This window comes from Phodopus roborovskii, unplaced genomic scaffold, assembly GCF_943737965.1.
Source record: "Phodopus roborovskii unplaced genomic scaffold, PHOROB, whole genome shotgun sequence".
NCBI classification, from domain to species: Eukaryota; Metazoa; Chordata; class Mammalia; order Rodentia; family Cricetidae; genus Phodopus; species Phodopus roborovskii.
In genome coordinates this window covers 17025001-17046672 of record NW_026126459.1, presented here as the reverse complement: position 1 = coordinate 17046672, position 21672 = coordinate 17025001, and the positions used below count along the sequence as shown (strand labels likewise).

At 41.6% G+C, this 21672-nt stretch overlaps 1 protein-coding gene across 1 annotated transcript in view; it reads left to right on the top strand.

Annotated features, from left to right (window-relative positions):
* Positions 1-799: 799 nt before the first annotated feature.
* Yaf2 (YY1 associated factor 2) overlaps positions 800-21672 on the top strand; it is a 60687-nt gene continuing 39814 nt past the window's right edge. The window contains 2 exon segments of the mRNA XM_051189705.1: positions 800-967; positions 1249-1374. Of these exon segments, the coding sequence (XP_051045662.1) occupies positions 942-967; positions 1249-1374 (152 nt within the window). The 5' untranslated portion in view covers positions 800-941.

Below are 21672 nucleotides of genomic sequence, written 5' to 3'. Positions count from 1 at the left end.
AAGCTTCTGTGCCTCCATCAGGACCCCGAAGTAAGGCAGAAAGGCTGAGCTCTTGATCAGAGCATTGGCACGCTAACTCTGGTGGTGGTTGGCGAGGTGGAAGCAGAGCTTCAAGGACCAGTGTTAGGATGTAGCACGAGATGCGTGTCTCCTGCAGGCTGAAATAACCGAGACCTACCTCCCTCCCTCCCTCCCTCCCTCCCTCCCTCCCTCCCTCCCTCCCTCCCTCCCTCCCTCTCTCTCTCTCTCTCTCTCTCTCTCTCTCTCTGTGTGTGTGTGTGTGTAGGTGGTATTCAGGGCATCAGCAAGCTCGTTTGTCAGGAGAAGCATCCGTTTTATAACAAGCCACTACAGAGCCCCGTGAGGCTAAGAGAACGCCTCTGGAATTAAAATGGCATCAGACCCTGCGGTTTCGTCATGTTTGAATTATGTAAGCTAAGAGCAGGGCACCGAACCTTTGCTTGGTTGAGGTTCCGTCTGGCTGCCCCAAATGATGGATGACAGACAGTCTCCGCCGCGCGGGGGGGGGTGTTGGGGGTGGAGGAGCCGCGTGCCCGAATGCACAGGCGTTTGCAGGACGCTCGCCATCGCGCCTCTCCGGGATTCCGTGCCGCGGCGGGGCCCGGGCCCTCGGGGCTGACAGGCAGGAGGGAGGCGGCGGCGCGAAGTCGCCACCCGTGCCGGGCCGCGCTGCCCGCGTTTGAAGTCTCCGGCGCGGCCGCTGGTTGGCCGGCGCGGGTCACGTGCGCGCGCGCGCGGGCAGGAGTTTCCCCGACAGCTGGAGGCTGCGTGGGATCCGGCGGCGGCGGCGGCGGCGACGGCGGCGGCGGCGGCGGCTGCAGCTCGCGGCGCGGCCTTCCCCGCCCCCCTCGCCTCCGCGCTTCCGCCGGCCCCCTCTAACCTACGGCGGCTGACACAGCGGCCGCGGCTGCGAGGCGAGCATGGGCGACAAGAAGAGCCCGACCCGGTACGGGGCGGCCGCGGCTCCGGGGTTGGAAGAGGAGGAATGGGGGGAGGGAGCGGCGGCGCGCGCGGATGCCCACAATGGGCCGCGATGGCGGCCGGGGTCAGCGGCCGCGCTCCCTTCCCCTCCCCCGCGCGGCTCCGGGCGGGGGAGGGGAGGGGGGGCGGGGGTCGCGGGCCGGGCGGGGCGGGGCACGGCACGGCATGGGGCGCGGGGGGGGGGGCGCCGGGCGCGGCCTGCCGCTGACCCCGCGCTGCGGCGTCGTGTCCGGTTGTGTCCTGCAGGCCGAAGCGGCAGCCGAAGCCCGCCTCGGATGAGGGCTACTGGGACTGCAGCGTCTGCACCTTCCGGAACAGCGCCGAGGCCTTCAAGTGCATGATGTGCGATGTGCGGAAGGGCACCTCCACCCGGTGAGTCCCGCGCACCCCGCGTCCGCTCCCGCTCCCGGAGGCGACTTCCACCCCCCACCCCCCCGCGGGACGCGGGACGGACGGCGGGGCGGCCAGCCAGGCGGCGGCCGCGGTGGGGCGCGACCCAGCTCCACGGAGGTTGGCGGAGGCTGTGGGGGCAGCGGAGCCCGGCAACGGCCGCTGCGGAGGATGAATGATTCAAAGGGGGTCGCTCGGTGACTGCTGCTGCGGTGCTCGCGCGTGGCCGGTGCGGTGCCCCTTCCCCAGCTTGGCACTGGGAAGGTGGCCGCATTGTTGAGTTGGTGTGCAGGAGGGGGATGGGGGGTGGGTGAGGGAAAGGCCTGGATGTCATTCGACCCTGAGTGGGGAGGGGTGGGGGAGGCGGAAAGTATCTCGTCGTAGGATCGGAATAGGTTCAACTTTCTTAGTCATGGATGTTTGTCCGGGAGGGTTAGGTTTGGGGTTTTTGCGTCTTTGTTTTGTTCCGTTTCTGTGATATTTTTACAATTAAGTAGTTGGGAGGCGAAACCAGGGACACATTTTCATCTCGAGTATCTGAATATCTTGAGAGTAATGAGATTACGTGATCTTTGCCTGTTCTGAGCCCTACATTTGTGTATGGTAGACAGTATTATAATCGTCCTTAAAACAAAACACTTACAAAGAATTCAATCTAGGAAATTCAGTCAGTGGCCATTCTTGATATGTCCACACTTGGTCATAGTTCCTTTGCAGAAAAGTATCTTTTGAATTCTCTTCTTAGAGTCTTGTGATTTGTAGCAATATTTAGATATTTATTTGATACTCCGAAGCCTGTTAAAATACACATTGCTACAATAAGAACAGTGAGAAGCTTCTTGTTGCTTGGAAAAGAGGGCCTGTATAATGTTGACTATTCTAAGTAGTCAGTTCAAGTTATTTCTAAAAATATGTTGAATGTAGTTTATAGAATTTTATTAAAATTAAAAGTGTAGAGACGTCAGAATTTTACTGTCTCGACAATACTAGTTGCTTTTGACATACCTGTCTTGTAAATCTCAATAGGCTTTCACTGTGACTTCATTTACATTAGATATAATATTTTTAGCCTTTTGTGATGTTTATTAAAAACAAGTTTTAAAATACCCTGTAAGTTAAAGGAAAGAGTCTAAAAGAAGAAACAATAACTATTTTTGAACTCACATTGTAAGCATTTTGAAAAGCAGGGTTTATCTTTATGTCTCTCTATATAAGGATGGGGATGGCTTAGCATAGGATTGTACATCTACATATTTGTAAATAAGCAATATGTAGATGATTTGACTTTTTGGAGGCAGGCATTTTGAAGTACAGACAATTACTATAATCCTTATCTCTGCCACTATATTGCTGCTTTTTTTTTTTTTTTTTTTTTTTTTTTGTTTCCCCCCTCTATTCTCTTGGAGCTAGCTAGCTATTGGAAACATACTGGAATTAGAAGAGCCTATTCATTCATTTGCAGGGATAGCAAGGAATGGGGGGAAGCTGGTGTTCTACTCTACAGCCAGTCTTGGGGTTAGAGGAACCCTGAGAAATAGAGTAGGTGGTGCCACTCAGAGGAGAAACAGCAGGCTGAATGCCTGGCTTCTGGAAGAAGGATGGATATAGTATCCAGAGAAGTTGGCCCAGAACAGAGGCGTGGGCCTACTTTAAAAGAGGCTTGAGGCCCACCTGGGGGCCCTGACAATCTTTTTTTTTCTTTAACCAGTATATCTGAGTTCTTGTAGTTCCAATTTTTAGTGGTGGAAGCATTACTTGAGGAGGACTCAGAGAAGCATTGTCATTTGGAACTGAAGAGGCTCTGGGCAACTCACCAGAAGTCTAAGGGACACTCTGTTCCTAAAAGTAAGTGTTCTGCTCTGTGACCCTCTCAGCTTCATCTGTACTCTGTCTGCATTGCCTCTTCTCTTTTAAGTTTGGCCCTAAATTAACTACAAGGGCTTTCAATTCTCTGTTACCTGTCCTTCTGCTGTTTCTGAGATTGAGAGAGGAATCCATGTTTGGACAGAACAGTAGAACAGGGCATTGTTAATAAGTACATACTGATTACATGCAGAGTGTTTCCTTGTTGCAAGCAATAGGAAAACACGATTGGAGGACTGCAGAACACAGATGTAAAGCTAAAGTTTTAGTGGTTAGGAGGAGATATTCTCCCCAGTTGACATGTTTTATTAGCAGTTAGGTTAGAGTGATTTAGAGAATAAGGCTGGCAAGAACCACAGCAGGAGTGGTTAGCTGCAGAGCACAGGGCCGAGATTTGCTAATGCCTTGCTTGTCTGACCATAGCCAGTGTTTGGATCCCTTGGGTCAGAAAGACCTCTGAACTGAATCTTAGTTGTGAAATTAGATGCCATTCTAGGCATCTGAAACATCTTGTTGCTACAGAAGATGGGTTCATGGTGTTTTTTTTTAAAAAAGATTTTATTGGAATGGATATATACGTAAGTATGTATACATATATCTGTAAATTTTTGTTTTGTTTTGTTTGTTTTGAGTCAGGGTTTCTCTGTATATCTCTGGCTGCCTTGGAATTTGCTCTCTGTAGACCAGGCTGGTCTCAAACTTAGAGATTCACCTGCCTTTGCTTCCAGAGTGCTGGAATTAAAGGGGTGTGTTACCAACGTCTGGCCAATATGTAATTTTTTTTTTTTTTTTTTTTTTTTTTTTTTTAATAAAGCAGCTGGTTCAGATGCTTTCTTTTGGAACAGATGACTGTTTTCTTTGGCTCTATCTTTGGTAGGTCCTGTCATTCTGCAGAGTGGTTATACATATACCAAGTATGTCAGAATAAAATGTGATTGGGCATAACATGCCATTTTCATCATTGAATTTCATTTTGATGGCTTTCGTTTAAATTTGTTTAGTTATTTAAAAAAATCTAGACGTTGACCAAGAAGATAGCTCAAGGATCTCAGATTTCTATTTTACAGTTTTATGCAAACAGTGATAGATGTCAAAAAGACAGGATTCTTTTGAGTCAGCCTTGCCATGTACTTCAGGCTAACCTTGAACTCATAGCATTCCTCTTGCCTTGGCCTTTTGCATGCTGGGATTACAGGTTTGAGCCAGTGCATCGATGGCTCTTGTTTGAGAGTATCACAAGAAAAGCATGTGACACTTTAGTGAATGAACTGTTCAGTGTTGCAGATAGGAAAGTATTTGGTATTGCCAATGGCTGTATTAATTACTGCATGATTGACTTAAGACAAGTATCTTCATGTAGGAATGGAATATTATTTTCTTTCGTAATTTGTATAGCAGATAGTTACAATAGAAGTGACAAAGTTGTTTGCTTTGGTTTTGAACTGTTGTCTGAATGATAGCTGATAGCTGGTAAGTCATCCTAGTCTTACAGCCATTTGAGCAAAAAAGAGATTGGTGTCTCCTTGGTCTCATTTTGGGGAGATGTAGAAAAGATGTTACAGCAGAAAAAGTGCTAGTGTTTGTGACAGGTAGGAAGGAGTCTGGTAACTTCAGCATTCAGCAACATTTCTTTAGTGTCTTTGATGATACAAAATCTGAGATAGGTACTCACCATAGTGAGGAATTTTTAGTTTCCTTTGTTAGTGTTTTGTGGATGCAAAACATTTTGGGCTATATATAGTTTTGTAAGTGAGGGGCTGGAGAGATGGTTCATCAATTAAGATCACTAGGTGCTCTTCCAGAGGACCTGGGTTCTAGTCTTAGAACTCACTTGACAGCTCACAAGCATCTGTAACTCCAGTCCTAGAGACTCTTCTGGCCTCTGTCAGGTACAGACACATACACAATTTGTAGACACCAATGCAGGCAAAACACTCATACACATAAAATAAATGAATAAATAAAGGTAAATTCTTTACGTAAAGTGGCATTTTTATATCTTTAGTGTGAACTGAAGAAATAAAAATTATCTATTAAAAAGTATGTATACTTGTAGCTAGCACAGTTATGTGGTTATGATTTGACTACTGGTAAAAGTTATTTTAGCTTTTATAAAAGGGATAAATTTTAAAGTACACATTTTGAAGAAACTAAAGCAACCAACTATTACCAGGGAAAAACCTTTAGAGTGTACCTGTTATCCTTCACAGTGACTTTCTGTTTGTTAGTTTGAGGTTTGGTACCAGTTTTTCTAGACATTTAGTGTAGAAATAAGAGAAACAAAATAGGGACCCATCTAATGGTGTGGGTTTTGTTTTGAAACACACAGTTCCTGATCTTCTATTACTTGAAGAACATTTCTACTTTTTATTTAGGGCTTTATTCTCAAGGGCTTATCCTCTGTTTATCTTAGGTTAAAGAACTCATACAAGTTCATCATTTATAGGCAAATTATGAAGGGGGTTAAGCGTTTGGATTGTATCTAGTAATGATTTTCAGAGTGTGGAAGGAGGAACCTTCATACTATAGAAGTGCACTAAATCTGTGATGTCCAAGCTGTTTTTCATAACTTCACTAAGCTGTTGTTTGTCCTTTTCACTGTTAACTGTGTGATGAACAGTGCAGACAGAGGCAGTGGTATGTGAAGACATTTTAGTGTGAGTCAAAGCAGAGGAACACTTCCCCCACCACCTACCAAAAACCTGCCCACTCCACCTAAGAGTATCCCTTATCCCCGGTGAAGCAGCATAACAGGCTAGTTCTGTTAAGTCTCTCCTCCTAGTAGTCTGACAAGGTAGAGAGTATGCATAAAGCCCTTCTGCTGAAAGCCCAGGTATAGTGGTGGGAGACAGAGGGAAGGAAGACACTAGTACTGCCTCTGCTGCAAGTCCAACTTGCTGTTTTCATTTCTATGAAGCACTGTTTTCACTTGAAAGGCTACCTAGAAGACCATAATTATTCAGATGTGAGTCTTTCACAGGTATTTACTGAACATAAATGCAGCGAGTCTGTCACTTTCAAGAGAAAAATTGATGGTATTTTTATCATGGATATAAACTAAGTGAAAGCTTTTTGAAAACCCATAATCAAAATAATGAGCTTTGGTGTTTCTGAATACTCAGAAGTTTTTTTTTATATGCCCTTTTTACTTTTGCTTTTCTCCATGTATTTTGTCTGGTAAGATTGTCGATGATAGCAGTGAATGCAATTTCTGATATTTTCATGAATTGTCTCCACATTTGTAAGATCTGTACAACTTAGTGAACTGTTGTTTTCTGATAATCAATACAATGTATGGTGTTAAAGTGCTATGTATAGGCGCTGGAGAGATGGCTCAGTGGTTGAGAGCATCAGCTGTTTTTCCAGAGGGTCTTGGGTTCAATTCCCAGCATCCATATGTTACCTCATAAGTGTCTTTAACTTCAATTGCTAGGGATCTGACATCCACACACAGACATCATGCAGGCAAAACACCAATGTGGCAAAAAAAAAAAAAAAAAAAAGAAAAGAAAAGAAAAAAAAAAAAGGTGGAAGAGAGAAACAACTACTTGGAAATCAGAATGCCCGTTAATTACTTGAAGAAGCAGAGTTGAGGTTGGGAGTGGCAGCACATGCTTGCAAGTCTAGTGCCTTGGAAATAGTCAGGGACATTGCAAGTTTGAGATCAGCCTGGGCTATCACTTTTTTTTTTTTTTAAAGGAAAAAAACTCTTTTACATACCTGTTGGAACCTAAGTATATTTCATGTTCTTGAAGCAAGATAATGTAGTTCAAGAAATTAAATGCATAAATAGGCATGACAGAATATACTGATTAAGCAAATGTAGGAAGCTTGCCCCCCCCCCAAAAAAAATAATCACTGTAAATAAACTTAACCTAGCCTGGCATTGGTGGCTCACGACTTTAATCCCAGCACTTGGGAGGCAGAAGCAAGCAGATCTTTGTGATTTGGAGACTAGCCTGGTCTATAAGAGGTAGTTCCAGGATAGCCTACAAAGCCATAGAGAAACCTTTTCTCTAAAAAACAAAAACCAACCAACCAACCAAACAAACAAAAAACCCAAAAAAGTAAATTTAACTTTATTTTGAAAATGCAGAGGTTCTTCCCCCTTATAGAGAATATATCATTTAATTAAAATGTGATGTGTTTTAAAGTGAACTTAGCAAACATATTTTCATGATTTCTGGACATGGATGCAAGGTCTCGTGAGTGGTAAAGCAAGTGTTCTGTCACTGAGCTTGGTCTTGTTTTTATTTCTAGTATAATATACATAGACGAGAACACATAAATAGAGACTGAAGAGATGGCCCAGAGGTTAAGAGTACTTGGCTGCTTTTCCAGAGGATCATGGTTTACTTCCCAGCACCTAGGTGGCTGCTTATAAGGGATCCAATGACCTCTTCTGATCTCTGGGCATTGGCTGCATGTGGTGCATATATGTACCTGCAGCAAACACTCATATACATACAGGAAAAATAAATAAATCTTTACAAAATCCACATAAACATAGCTTTTGAGAGTATGACCAGATCCTGAGACCAAAAACTGAACTGCTAGCTCAAAGATTTACAGGTGTATGTTTCTCTGCATAGAACAGGTTGACTTGAGCAGATGCTCTTTTTCCTATTTAGTCTGGTAATCAATGGTCTGCCTTATTGTTAAAACTTGTTGACTTGACTGTAGTCTTTTAAGGGTTACCTTCTTGTTCTTGGGTGTTGGTGGCTTTTGTTGTTGAATTAAAATATTCCTTCTTTGATAACACCAATACTTTTTCCTTGTAAGTCTCTGAAGTTAATTTTTACCTTGTAATATCTGACTTTTCTATATTCCTTATCTTGTATGTGGGATAAATGTGTTCTAGTACCTAAGCTAGAAACCATCATTGTCTCAACATCCACTCTAACTTACTGTTATTCTTCATGTACAATCTTCCATGGGTTGTCTCTCAGATCCTTTTTCCAGTATTTGTCCTTACAGTTCAAAATCCTGTGCCATTTCTTTCATGTGATGATGAGATATTAGACTAATTGATCTTTCCTCAAAATGTTGCATAGATCTTTGACAAAACCTACATAACACTGGTCCTTGCATGCTAAAAAAAAAAAAAAAATAGCTGCTGAATAAATGATGAGTGCCAAAGCATGGCGCTCAGGTGTCTGCTATTCTTGGGCAATCCTGTTTCAATTAGCCTCAGATAGAGAGGCAGTCATTGACCAAAGAAACAGTTCTGCAACAACTAGCTTGGTGACAGTATGTTTAATTGGGGTAACAAGAGGAGCATACACCACCCAAGAAGAGTCTCTCTTCTGGATGTTTGTATATTTTCACAGAGGAGAGAAGGGGCTTGTCAACTGTCTGTACTGTCTCTCCTTCCAGTTAAGAGATGACTTGTGCAGCTTCACTAATTTCAAGATGGCAGTAGCTAGAGAACAGAGTTCCTCAGCATTTTGATTGTCCTCTGGCTCTTTTTCATTCTTTGTGGGCTCCCTTTCCACTTGATCTCTTCCTGAGCCTTGACATAAGGTTATTTTCTCTTATTTAGGGTGAGGCATTTGAGTTGTTATCCACAGTAAGAGTCACTTACCCTCAGCACCTTTGACTGGCTTTGAGTCTCTGCAGTAATCACTGACCCTACAAAAAGAAGTTGTCTGACCAAGGCCAACAGCAGTTATAGTCCATGGGTGTAAACATAAAAGGCAGTTTGATGGGGGCCTATCAGATCCAGTTAGCAAAAACCACAGCAGTAGATTCTCCAGTAGGCTGTATGACCTCCTCAGCCATGAGCTTTTATCTGCCCTCACTAATAGTTCCAAACATAAGTTCCTTCCAGTGGAGCAGGCCTTGGAAAGTAGTTGAATGACACTGTTGCATCAGTGAACACATCTGGCTTGGCATACTGATGGTGTTAACATGAAGGGTACATTGCTGAGTAAGACCATTGGCAGCAATTCTTCAGCAGCCTTTGTAGTGCCTTTCTGTACTACAAATCATAGCTAGTAGGGAGTATGCTCTGAACTCAGCTTATCCTCATTTCTCCATGTTCTGCAACCAAAGCACATGATGTCTTCAGTAAAAGAGTTTAGCATATAACCTATAGCACTGGCAGTAGCCCTTTGATCTGTGTAATCTCAGTGGAATCCATTCTTGGCACTGGAATTTTCATTCAGTAGCCTTATGACTTCCAGAAGTGGGTTTTTTTGTTTTGTTTTCCTATCCATGCAGGATACCTTCATGCAAATTGTCTTTAACGTTTATAGGCACAGACACTTGCAGGATTTTCTTCATTCACCTTGGTGGCTGTTACTGGCACCTGATCCAGCCATAAAACTCAAGGATTTCGCAGTGTCCCTGGCCCATGCGCCTTATGTGAACTTTTTCTCATCTGTGCTCTTTTAGTTGTTCTTCCACGTTTTCAAGGTTCTTTTCTAAGTCTGCATGACATTCAGGGTTAGCTTTGTGTAATTGAAGCGAGTGAGGCAAGTGCCTGTGGGTCTTCAGCAGCTAAGAGAATACTCAGATTAGGCCACAGGGTCCAGTGCAGCATAGGTCCCATACCTTCCAACAGTTGTTTTTTCAGAAGAGCAGCTCCGTAGGCAACATTACTTCTTTTTCTCTAACCCACAGTCATGGATGAGCTGCCTATGTCTTGTGCATCTCCAGTGCCTCATCCCTGTCTTGGTTTGCTTTTCTGTTGCTGAGATAAAACACTGACCAAAAGCAGCTTGGGAGGAAAGGGATTATTACGTTTTATATAGTATAGTCTATCATTGAGGGAACCTGGAGTTAGAACTTGGAAGAACTCTGCCTGCTTGCTGGCTCCCCATGACTTCCTCTGCTACTTACCTTATATAACCTAGGACTTCTGCCCAGGGATGGCATTGCTCACAGTGGGCTGCACCCTCTGGTATCAATTAGCAATTGAGAAAATGCCCCACAGACATGCCCACAGGCCATTCTGATATAGGCAATTCCCTGAATTGAGATTCCCTCCTCCCAGGTGTATCAGGTTGGCTACTGAAGTTACCTGACATCTCCCATTCCCCACCATTCAGGGATGAGAGGTTGGCTAGTTCTTTTGCCTCAGGAGGCTTTCTACAGGCTCTAAGCAGGCAGTGCTGCTAGCTGCTGCTTTCTCATTGGCTACATCTGATTGTGGGAAGATTCCCAAAGTGGGAGAGCAGTTTGTACTTCCCAAGGTTGGGGGAGGTACATAAGATACTGTGGGAGTAATTGTCATATTTCTTTATGTCATACCATCATTAAAGCTTTCCCAGAGGCTCACAAGTACTTAATTTGGGTATCAACGTTTCCTATAGGAACTAGCTCATCACAGATTGACTTGGGTGACCATCATGACAGGGCTTCTTGATTGTTTCAGCACTTTTAATGTTTTTAAATTTAAAATTGTATTTTCTGTGTATGGATTTTTTTTTTTTTTTTTTTTTTTTTTTTTTTTGTCTTGTCTGCATTATATGTGTGCGGTACCTTCAGAGGCCCGAAGAGAGTGTCAGATTCTCTGGGACTAGAGATATAAAAGTTGCCATGTATGTGCTGGAAATTGAACCTGGGTCCCCTGGAAGAGTAACCAATGCTCTTAACTGCTGAGCTGTTATTCCAGCCCCTTCTTAATCACCTTTTGAACCTGATTTTTATACTGGTGTAGATGATTTAGATACTCTCAGTGTCCATGTACCTGGTAGAGATCATCTCACTGAGGAGCGCAGCAGACACTCAGGCCTGGACCTCAGCACTGGTGTGGGGCTGTCGTAGTGAGTCCAGTCCTAGGAAGAGCTCTGTTGGCAGTCACAGCTTCTCTGATTTCAAAGATGGCAATGGCCATTTCAGGTGTGTAGGAAGAGTTCACAACATCAAGGCCATACTAATCTATTACTAAATTATTTTCCTAGCCTTACTTCCTGCTGTGGTTCTGTCTCAGGGATACTATTACTATTGCTGTGATGAAACACCATGACCAAAACAATATGGGGAGGAAAGGGTTTATTTGCCTTACACTTTGACATCAGTATTTATCCTTGAAGGAAGTCTGGGCAGAAACTCAAACTGGTCAGGGATCTGGAGGCAAGAGCTGATGCAGACTGTGGAAGAGTGCTGCTTATTGGCTTGCTCCTCATGTCTTATCAACCTGCTTTCTGCTTCTTGGAACCCTGGACCACCAGCCCGGGTGTAGTCCTACTCATAATCGGCTAGGCCCTCCTACATCAGTCACTAATTAAGAAAATGCCCTACAGGCTTGCCACTGCCTAATCTTAAGGGAGCATTTCTCAACTGAGGCTCCCTCCTCTCCAGTGACTCTAGCTTGTGTCAAGTTGACATAAGACTAGGCAGTGCAGATACCCTTTCAAGTGTCACTGAAGTATGTCAGCTGGTACTGCTGCAGAACACTTCATTCCCATACTGAGATCTGTGAGTGTATGGCTGTGCTGTGTAATTACTCCTAGTGAATCACAGAATGTAGTAAAATTGTTGATGTGTATCTGTTCTGTAGAGCAGAGATTGTTTTATTCATTTCAATCCTTCCAACATTGGAGATATCTAAACATCTCCAATTAACATTCCTTTCATTTTTCTTGTTTCTTGATCCCTAATGAGTTTTCAAAAAATTTTAAGATCATGTTTGAAAAGGTCATATCACATTATTTTGTCCATAAGTTTTTATTGGCTTGTCATTTTTAAATATTTTTTATTTATTTTTGTTTTTTCTTGAAACAGGGCTTCTCTGTTTAATAACCCTGGCTGTCCTGGCACTCACTCTGTAGACCAGGCTGGCTTCTAACTCACAGATATTCACCTGCCTCTCCCTCCCAAATGCTGGGATTAATGGCATGTACTACCACCACCCTGGCCATTCAAAGATTTTAAACCAAAGTTTCACCTAATCCTTGAATGAAACCTTAAGTTTAAAACTCACATTTTCCTTAAATTCCATTTAAAGCTTATAATGAAATATTATGTTATTGTGATTTTTAAATAAAGCATTTACTTAACCAGATATTTGTTGAACATCTAGTGTTTTATTTGATTCTTATAATTTCTGCTCTTCCTATTGTTACATAACTGTTCTGTGATTGACAGTCATCTGCTTTAAAAGATTATGAAGACATTTGATAGTACTGTTTATTTTAGAAAATTGTAGAGCTAGAGTCTTAGGGTTGGAAGAAATCTTTCAAGAGCCTGGACTGCATGCTCATTTCCTGGGACAGCTAGTTGTGATTGCTTGGTACCCAGCAGGGCTCAAGCAGTCTTCAGAGTGAAGACTCAGAGATTAAATGAGTTCAGGCTTGTGTACAGACCCCTTTTGGGAGTTTCAGCTACACTTGGAAGATTTTTGTAGTGTTGTCCTAAAGAACTAATTGGCAGTGTTTGGGATCTGGTAAAATGAGGTCTTTACTGTTTTTTCTTTTATTTGTGTTATGTTTGGACTTGAGGCTCTAGTCTAATATGTTGGTGGTGGAGGTAATGGTTGGGAGTCAGGCCAGGCCAATAGCTAGTTAATTTGAGATTAAGGTATCTCAAGGTTTTTTTCCATATAGCTAAGGTAAAATATAAACTCCCTAACAAGCATCTTAAGGGATTCCTCTTGTAATTTTAACTCATATTTAGATATAGTTGTATTTCTTGGTAACTTCTAACATAAAACATATTTTCTTTAAATAGGAACCAAAAAGCAGGACATGAAGGTATGTATCTGTAATACTAGCATGTGGGAAGCCACTTAATTTAGATAAAGCATGTCCACTTTTTGGGCTATGTCAGTGCCTGACAAACATGCTTTTGGTTTTTCAAGACAGGGTTTCTCTGTGTATCTTGGCTGTCATGGAACTTTCTCTGTAGATCAGACTGGCCTCAGACTCAGATATTGACTGCTTCTGCTGGGATTAAAGACATGTGCCTCTGTGTTTGGCTCACTTAGGAAATTCTTGTCTCTTAGCAGAAGTGTTTTGAATCAGCAGGGGAGTGTTACTTATCTGGCTGAGATGGAAAATGTCGAAGGTTCTTCAAAGGTCACTGAGTCTTGTGGTGCATGCATACTTGTTTTTAATTTTTATGGGTCTCCAATATCATGATAAAAAGCAAAAATTCAGAGAACATGCAGTTAGCAGCATGGTGATTAAGTTGTAGAGTCTAGAGTTCTACTCTTGCATTTGAATATTGTTGTTTTGTTTTTGCTTTTCCCTATTGTAAACTTTTTAATTTGTTTTTATTTTACCATTTTCTGACTTTTTAGAATCAGTTTTTCTCATTTTTAAAATGTAGATTATAAAATAACTTTCCTCATTTTAAATGAACGTGATGACTGTGAAGTTCTTAGCACAGTGTCTATTCTAAAAAGTGTTAGCTAAAGCAACCAATACAGAAGTGCTGACACATTAGTAACCCTGATTATAAAACATTCAGATTCCAGTGTGCTAACCCACAATATGGGAAGAGTTAAGTAACTCCTAAAAATTCCTTTCCCACAAATTGCTTCAGTGACGTTGTTTGTTTTAATCTACCTACCTTCCTCCTTTACTTATACCTCCTCTTCCCTCTCTTTTTACTTGTGTGTGTATCAGGGAGGGACGAGAATAAGACATAAATATATGAATAAATGAACTTTCTAGCATAGTGATGTCGATGACCTGAACAGTAAATTTAGCATTTCACTCTCTATGCAGTACTCCAGTAGCGTCTGTGCTAAGCAGCTAACATGAAAACATTCTTTGCTAAAAGTGGTGATTGCATTCTAGAGGGATGTTGGTTTTGTTTCACTCTCACTATTCCTCTTTTAGTCTAAAGAAAAGATTTAGACTTGATACAAAACTATGTACAACGACAGCAAATATCAAGTATGCTCTAGGAAAAGGAAAATTAAGAGTATACAAACTTAAGACCTATCACCAGTGAGGTAACAAGAGCAAATGGCAAGAACTACACATCCAGTCCTAGGGTGAAGGCATAACAGAGATTACTATAGAGTTGTCCTAAGCTGGAAAACTTAAGTCTTGTACCTAATATTTCTATCTAGGAAGAGGGAACAATAATTGTGACAGTTTAATCTTCAACATCATCAAAGACCTGAGAAGGAAGATAACAATACTAGGGTAGGCAGGAAGTGCAGGTCAGCAGCTTCCAAAAGGGCAGCGAAGACAGAAACAACAGGCTACCTGGACAGCCACCCAAAGTCTCACAGCAATGTTGGTGCAATTGACTAAGGCCGAGAGTAACTGACAGACCACTACAGAAGCAGGGAGGTAGAAAGGCTGTCATCCCTGACTTGGCAGGGTTCAGCAGTCGTTTGTCTCCTGCAAGCACAGTAGGACAGCATATCCAAGTCAGTGGTCCAGGTGGGGGCAGTTCTTTGTCCAAGAGGCCATTAGCCAAGGAGAGGATGGACTCCAGAAGAAGTGACACCATTGCCCAACATACTCTTGGGAAATGCTTGGTGCTGTCAGGAGCAATAGTTCTCATGTCAATGGAGTACTAATATTAACAGGCTGGCAGGAAAGTGCTTGTAACATAGTATAGTGAATTTAGTATGTGTGGGTCACTAATGATTGTAGAATGTTAATTGAAATTCGCATTGCTTGTCTTGCATCTTACATAGGAACTGAAAATGCTTAACTGTTGATATCTTTGTTGTTTATATGATTGTGGTATTGACTTAAACTGGTTTCCACTTTTTAAAAATAATTTATTTATTTTTATTTTATATACATTGGTGTTTTGCCTGTGTGTATGTGTGAGGGCATCAGATCCCCCGAAACAGGAGTTATAGGCAATTGTGAGCTGCCATGTGGGTGTTGGGAATTGAACCCAGGTCCTTTGCAAGAGCAGTTGTACTCTTAACCACTGAGCCATCTCTCGAGCCCCTGGTTTCCACTTATTTTCTAAGGAACATTTATTTCATTTCATTTTGAGTTACATGAGGTGTTTGTTATTTCCCCCATTTTACTGGGTAAGAGAACTTAATTTTCTATGATTTTTAAGCACTTTGAAATGTTTTCTTTCACCATCAATACAGTATGTGATTAGAACCACAGCCACTAGTGATTTGTTCTTCATCACACTTGTTTGTTGACTCGTAACTATGGAGGACCATTTAGGAGAAGTAATTGCAGCAATATAGGCAAGATTTAGTATGGTATGAACAAGGCACTGCTAGTGCAGAAGGAAGTGATTGGATTTTAAATATATTTAGGGGAAAATTTATAGGACTGGATTGTTAATTGGGTATGATTGTAGGGATAGAATGTTGGATTATGTCGAAGGAGGAATTTCAAATACAATCTGGTTTATTTATGCTATTAGATAAGTGTCATGAGCCGGGCATTGGTGGCACACACCTTTAATCTCAGTACTCCAGAGGCAGAGGCAGGTGGATCTCTGTGAGTTTGCGGCCAGCCTGATCTACAGAGCAAGTATCAAGACAGGATCCAAGGCAATACAGAGAAACCCTGTCTCTAAAAAAACAAACAGAAAGATAAGTGTCATGAAAGTAATAGTTTACTTTTAGCTTCATTAAACCTAGAATAGGTGCCTAGTAGAGGAAGTTTGAAAGGGTAGGTCCAGTGCAGTTAGATATGTGGAGAAAAGCTTAGGAAAGAGAAGCTGTCAGTGCATATTTATTAATCATTGGCATCATGACTAAGTAGAAGCCAAGGAAGTAGATGAGGAACATATGAGAGAGAGAGGGGGGGGGGAATAAACTGATAAATGAGAAAAGAGACTTAGGAAGAACTTGGAGAAATGTCCTTTCAGTGGTAGAAGATGAGCACAAAAGAATTAGAGGAGGGAAAAATACCGAGGAAGAAGCCCTGAAGAATGTAGTGTCACAGAAGCAGCATACAGCGCTGTCTCCATAAAGTTGTATGTAATATACACATATATGACATATGTTTACTGAATCCACTGTAACATTTATTTCTAGATTCTTGTGGCTTCATCACTCTTCATTCCATGGGAATAAACTAAAAAACTGTTTCATCTGTAAAATTAAATAGGACTAAAATAATAAATCATAAATCATTTCTCCACAGAAATAAGGCTCAAGGAAGTTCCTCTGTCATCTCCTTTTAGGAGGGAGATTCACATTCACAGCTCACTGTTGATAGCTCACCAAGTCACACTGTTTATAAGTGTGTTCATCTCTAGTATTTCAGCTGTCTTTGAAGGACTGTTTTTGATTCAGGGTCTGTGAGTTTTGAATAACAGTTATTTAGAGCATAAGCAGTGCAGAAAATAGCTGAGGTTGTAGGTCTGATGATGAGTGAGTTGCTGGTGATGGCTGAAGCTTAAGTTTTGAAATGAGGTTGTGAGGCTGATGCCCGTCAGGGTAGCAGAGTTGGGATGGTATGTGAGGTACACCCCTGCCCTCATGGATCTAAGGTAAAATAATCACAGCTAAGATGTATGATAACAAGGGATAGTATTGGACATACAAAGACAGTGGGGAGGATGCTTCTCTTGTGAAGGTGGCTTTTAAAATTTTTTCCAGTGCTTGATATTGAACCTGGTCTTGAACAAAATGGGCACATTCTCTGGAAATGATTTAAATTCTCAATCTCATGCATCTTTACTGCATTAGTGTGTTTATTTGTCTGTGTGTGTGGGGTGGGGTTAGAGAACAACTTTTGGGAGTTGGTTTTCTTCTCTTATGTGAATTCTTGGGATGCAGTTCAAGTCTTCAGGGTTAGCAGCAAACGTTTGTATGGAGCCATCCATCTTTGCAGTCTTCACAGGCCCTTTTAAAATGAGGCTGGAATTACTGTAAACTTGAGTGACTAGAATTGAGCCTGGTAGAATATAAAAAAGGAATTATTACTTAAACCTCCCTCATTAGTAGTAAAGAAGAAATAACTTCCCTTTCAAGAGAGGGAAAAGGAGGTGCTTAGAGCTACTCTTCAGTTGTCATAGTAACTAGTACTATTAACTTAAGACTGACTGTTGAACTTATGTTAGAAAAATTTGCCACTGTTTTTATAAAGTCAGATTTATACAGAAAATATGCAATTGTATTTTAGAGGTTAATGTTAATTGATTTGAGGGGGCTGGAGAGATTGCACAGTGGTTAAGAGCACTTGTTGCTCTCAGAGAGGACCAGGGTTTGATTCCCAGCATCCATGTGGCATTTTACACCTATCTAACTCCAGTTTCAGGGACCAAGCACCCTTTTTTGACTGCCACTGGTACCAGGTACACACTGAGTGCCCTTGCATGCATTCAGGCGGAGCACCAGTGCACATAAAATAAAAAGAAGTCATTAAAAAAAAAAAAGAGAATTGACTTGAAAATGTTTCATGACTATAGGTTCTGGCCAGAGTAATTTTAATATTATGACATTTATCTCTTTTTTTGTCACAAAGCTGTAATTAAGTTGTTGGCTAGAGTTGTAGTCATTTCAGGGCCCACCGCAGTTTACAGTTAAAACTTTTTATTATTGGCAGGATTGTCCATTGAAAGGGAAGCTCATTAAGGGTACACAGAGTGTTTGTAAGAAAAGGGAGTTGTCAAGGTAGAGCATGAGTTCTGGGGACTGGGGCTTGGCTGCACTTTTGACAACTTGCACTTAGCTATGAACTGTCACTCAAGAAAATGGACATAGACTGATCTCATATTTTCACTTAAGAATTTGTTGGCAACTGCTGTTATAAGATACTGTTGTATAAGTTAGGCATTGGGATATTGAAACAGCTTGCAACCATGTTTCTGGCAACTTTAAATGTCTGAATAGCTTCTGTTACTAAGGCAAGTATAATGTCTTTTAGTTATGTATTAGAATGATAATTGATAGTGATTTATGAAGTTAAAATTCAGTCAGAGAGAGATGCAGTGCTGGAGATGGAATCCAAGGCTCACACATAGCAGGCAAGTTCTCCAACCCTGCTACCCTTACCCTACCCAGCCTCGGATTCTAACTGCTGGGCATTAAACTTAAGAGTTTGTGCATGTTAGGCAAGTACTCTACAACTGAACTACATATACCAACCAATCCCCCATTTCCTTTCTAGATACAGTCTTACTGTGTAGCCCAGAATGACTTTAAACTCATTATATAGCTTAGGGTGCCTCAAACTAATGGTGGGCCTTCTGCCTCAGCTTCAAGAGTGCTTGGATTACAGGTGCAAACCACCATGCCTGGGTGTTATGTTACTTGACAGGCTATTTGTTTAGCCCAGATGACCTCAAACTCGGGCTCCTCCTGCTTGCAGCCCCTGATTATTGGAGCTACAAGCATGCTTCACCGTGTCCAGCTAGCTACCACAATGTTTTTTTGTGTGTTTTGTGTTGAGGCAGAATCTCTATGTAGCTGGGGCTGTCCTGAGACTTATTATGTAGACCAGGCTGGCCTTGAACTCAGAAGCCTGCTTCTGCTTCTGAGTGCTGGGATCAAAGGCCTGGACCATTATGCCCCAGCTTTAGCTACTACATTTTAATCTAGACTTTTTTTTTTTTTTTTTTAAATTCATGCTGATTCTATGAGATAACTTTACTAATGAAGTGTTTGGTTCTGTTTTGAATATTAAGGAATGGCTTTTGGTTGATACACATAGCAATCACAAGAGTCCCAACAGACTAATTTTGAGTAATGTGTCCTGACCTCTAGAATTAAAAATACAATCTGCTTGAAGTCATAGAGCTCAGTGGTAAAATACTTGCCTAATGTGTGAGGTCCTGGGTTTAAGTCCCATTGCCACACATACAGAAGTAATCCATTTCAGTCAAGTTTGTGGAATAACAACAATAAAATGTGTTTTCAATGCCAATATGCTAGTTGTCCTCTTTGTTATATTAAAATATTTTGAATATGCCTTAATTCTCTTATTTTTAAAATGTAATTATATTTTATGTTCATCAAGACTTAAGTCTAAATGGAGACAAAATTTCCTTTATATAAAAGTTGGATATTTGATTTATTCTAGCTTATTCTATTAAGGAAAAATACTTACATTATTTCTCCTGTAATCCAAATCCAAATGAATACATGCAAAATCTTTGTGCTGTATGCCACACAAAGTGATTTGAAGTTAAGGGAGAGTCCAGGTATCTAAAAATGTTGATGACCTTTAATGATACAAACCAGAGCTGGGTGAAATGGCACATACCCATCCCAACACTTGGGAGGCAAAGGTAAGTGGATCTTGGAGTTCCAGGCCACCTTGGTCTACAGAGTGCCAGGCCAGCCAGGGCTACACAAAGAAACCCTGTCTCAAAAACAAGCAAGTAAACAAAACCCTAGTCTTTATATTGTAAATCAAAATGGAGCTCTGTTGTCTGTGCCAATAAGAAAGTATATGAAGATGGGCACTGGAGAAAGAAAAGAAGTTTGCTAAGCTCACAGCTTGGTAGACTGTCCGTGTCCAGCTTCTGGAGAGGGTGCTGTTTTTGTGATGAAGTGAGTGTAGAGCAGTTCACATGGCAAGGCAGGGAAGAAAGCACAGCAGGCTCCGACTTCCTGCTTTGGTAACAGCCTGCCCTGTGAGCATCCTTTCTAAGGGATTTGCCTCTAGCAACCGTATTCTCTTACCCTATCCCATGATTATTAAAGGTACTACAGTACTCACTATCACCACACTGAAGATAGACACTTGGGGAGACACTGAGGCTATATCCAAACTGTCAGTATAGTGTATCTCATGACTGAGGTACCCAATTTGAATGGAATAGTCAGTTTAAAAAGAAATCATTATGATTATTGTACTCTGGACTTAGATTTGTAGAAAATGGTATTATTTACCCAGAGAAATGAGCATGTTAAAATTAAATGTGAATCCAGCAGAAGTCTTAGCAAGGTACTGTCGGGTTTTGATATTTGTGTCCTGTACTAAATACTTCATAACCATATTGAAATGGAAGATCTTCATATTCCAAATTTGTTTCTGTGGAGAAATGATTTTGTGATTTATTATTATTTTAGTCCTATATAATTTTACAGATGAAACAGCTTTTTAGTTCATTTCCATGGAATGAAGAACAGTGAAATGACATGACTCTAGAAGGTAGGCTGGTATAGGTAGCTTGGTTGGGAGAGTGCTTGCCTAGCATTCATGAAGCCCTGGCATAAACCAGGAGTCTTGGCACATACCTATAATTCCACAAATTTGGAGGTGAAGGCAGGCATATCGGAAGTTCAAGCCCAATCTGGGCTATTTCAGAAAGAATTGTAAAAGGATCTGGAAGGTAGGGTATGGATGTTAAATAGTACAATGGTGAAAGTGCTGAAGTGCATCCTTATTTAGTGCTAGTTGTTAGTATTCAGGCATCTGTGTTGGGCTGCCCTTGGAGTTCTGACAGGATACACACTCAGCTGCAGCCACTAAGAGCACCATCTGTGCATATTCACCATGTTCCCTTTTAAAGAGCCCTACCCACTCTCATTCCTCTCTTTCTTTCTCTCCATGTTTGTTCTTCTCTCTATCTCTCTGCCTCTCTTTCCTCTTTTCTGCTGCTCCTGTCCTCTCTCCCCTTTTTAGGATCCTTTCCCCTAATTAAAAAACAAAAACCAAAACAAAACAAAATCCCAAAAAACAAACAAAAAAACCCTCTACTTGAACCTTGTCACATGGTATCTTCAGTTGCTTTTTAAAATTACAACACTACTAGTGTAGGGCTTGACTCCATCACTGCTGTAGTAAGTACAGAATATATGTGTGGAGTGAAAGGCAACAGGGCACCCTTCCATAATTCTGCCTGGGATCACTTTTCTTGTGTTTTCAGGTGTACATGGCCTTAGGTGTTTTTTTTTTTTTTTTTCCTTCCCCCATCCCTTCTGTCCTCTCTCTCCTTCCTTCTCTTTGGAACTGAGGACTAACTCAGGACAAGCACTCTAGCATTGAGCTAAATCCCCAACACTAGTCTTTCTTTTTGAGGGAGGGACTCTCACTGGCTTGGCATTTTTCCAGTAAGCATGGGTAGGTAGCCATCAGACCCAAGAATCCACCTGTTTCTGCCTCCTTGCCACTAGGACACCAACTTTGTACTACCACATCCAGCCTTTTAAAGGTTGAAACAGGGTCTCACTGTATCCCTGCAGTCCTGGAACTGACTATGTAAACCAGGCTGGTCTCAAATTCAGAGATCCACCTGACACTGCTTCTAACTGCTGGAATTAAAAGATGTGCACCCACTGTAGCAACAGTGAGCTTTTAACATGGGTTATGCAGATTGGACTCAGATCCTTATATTTGTAAGGCAAGCATCTCCCCCAGACCTTTCTTCTTATTTTTGATTAGAATGTTTCTTTAAATGATAGATATGTTAGTACAAGTATTTGAGGACCAAAAAACAAGACAGAACACGGTACCAAATTAATTTGAATCTGAAGTATAATGACTGCTGACCAACAATGACAGCTGTGTAAATTTTAAAGCAACCATGTTGGGGGCTGGAGAGATGGCTCAGCAGTTAAGAGCTCTGATT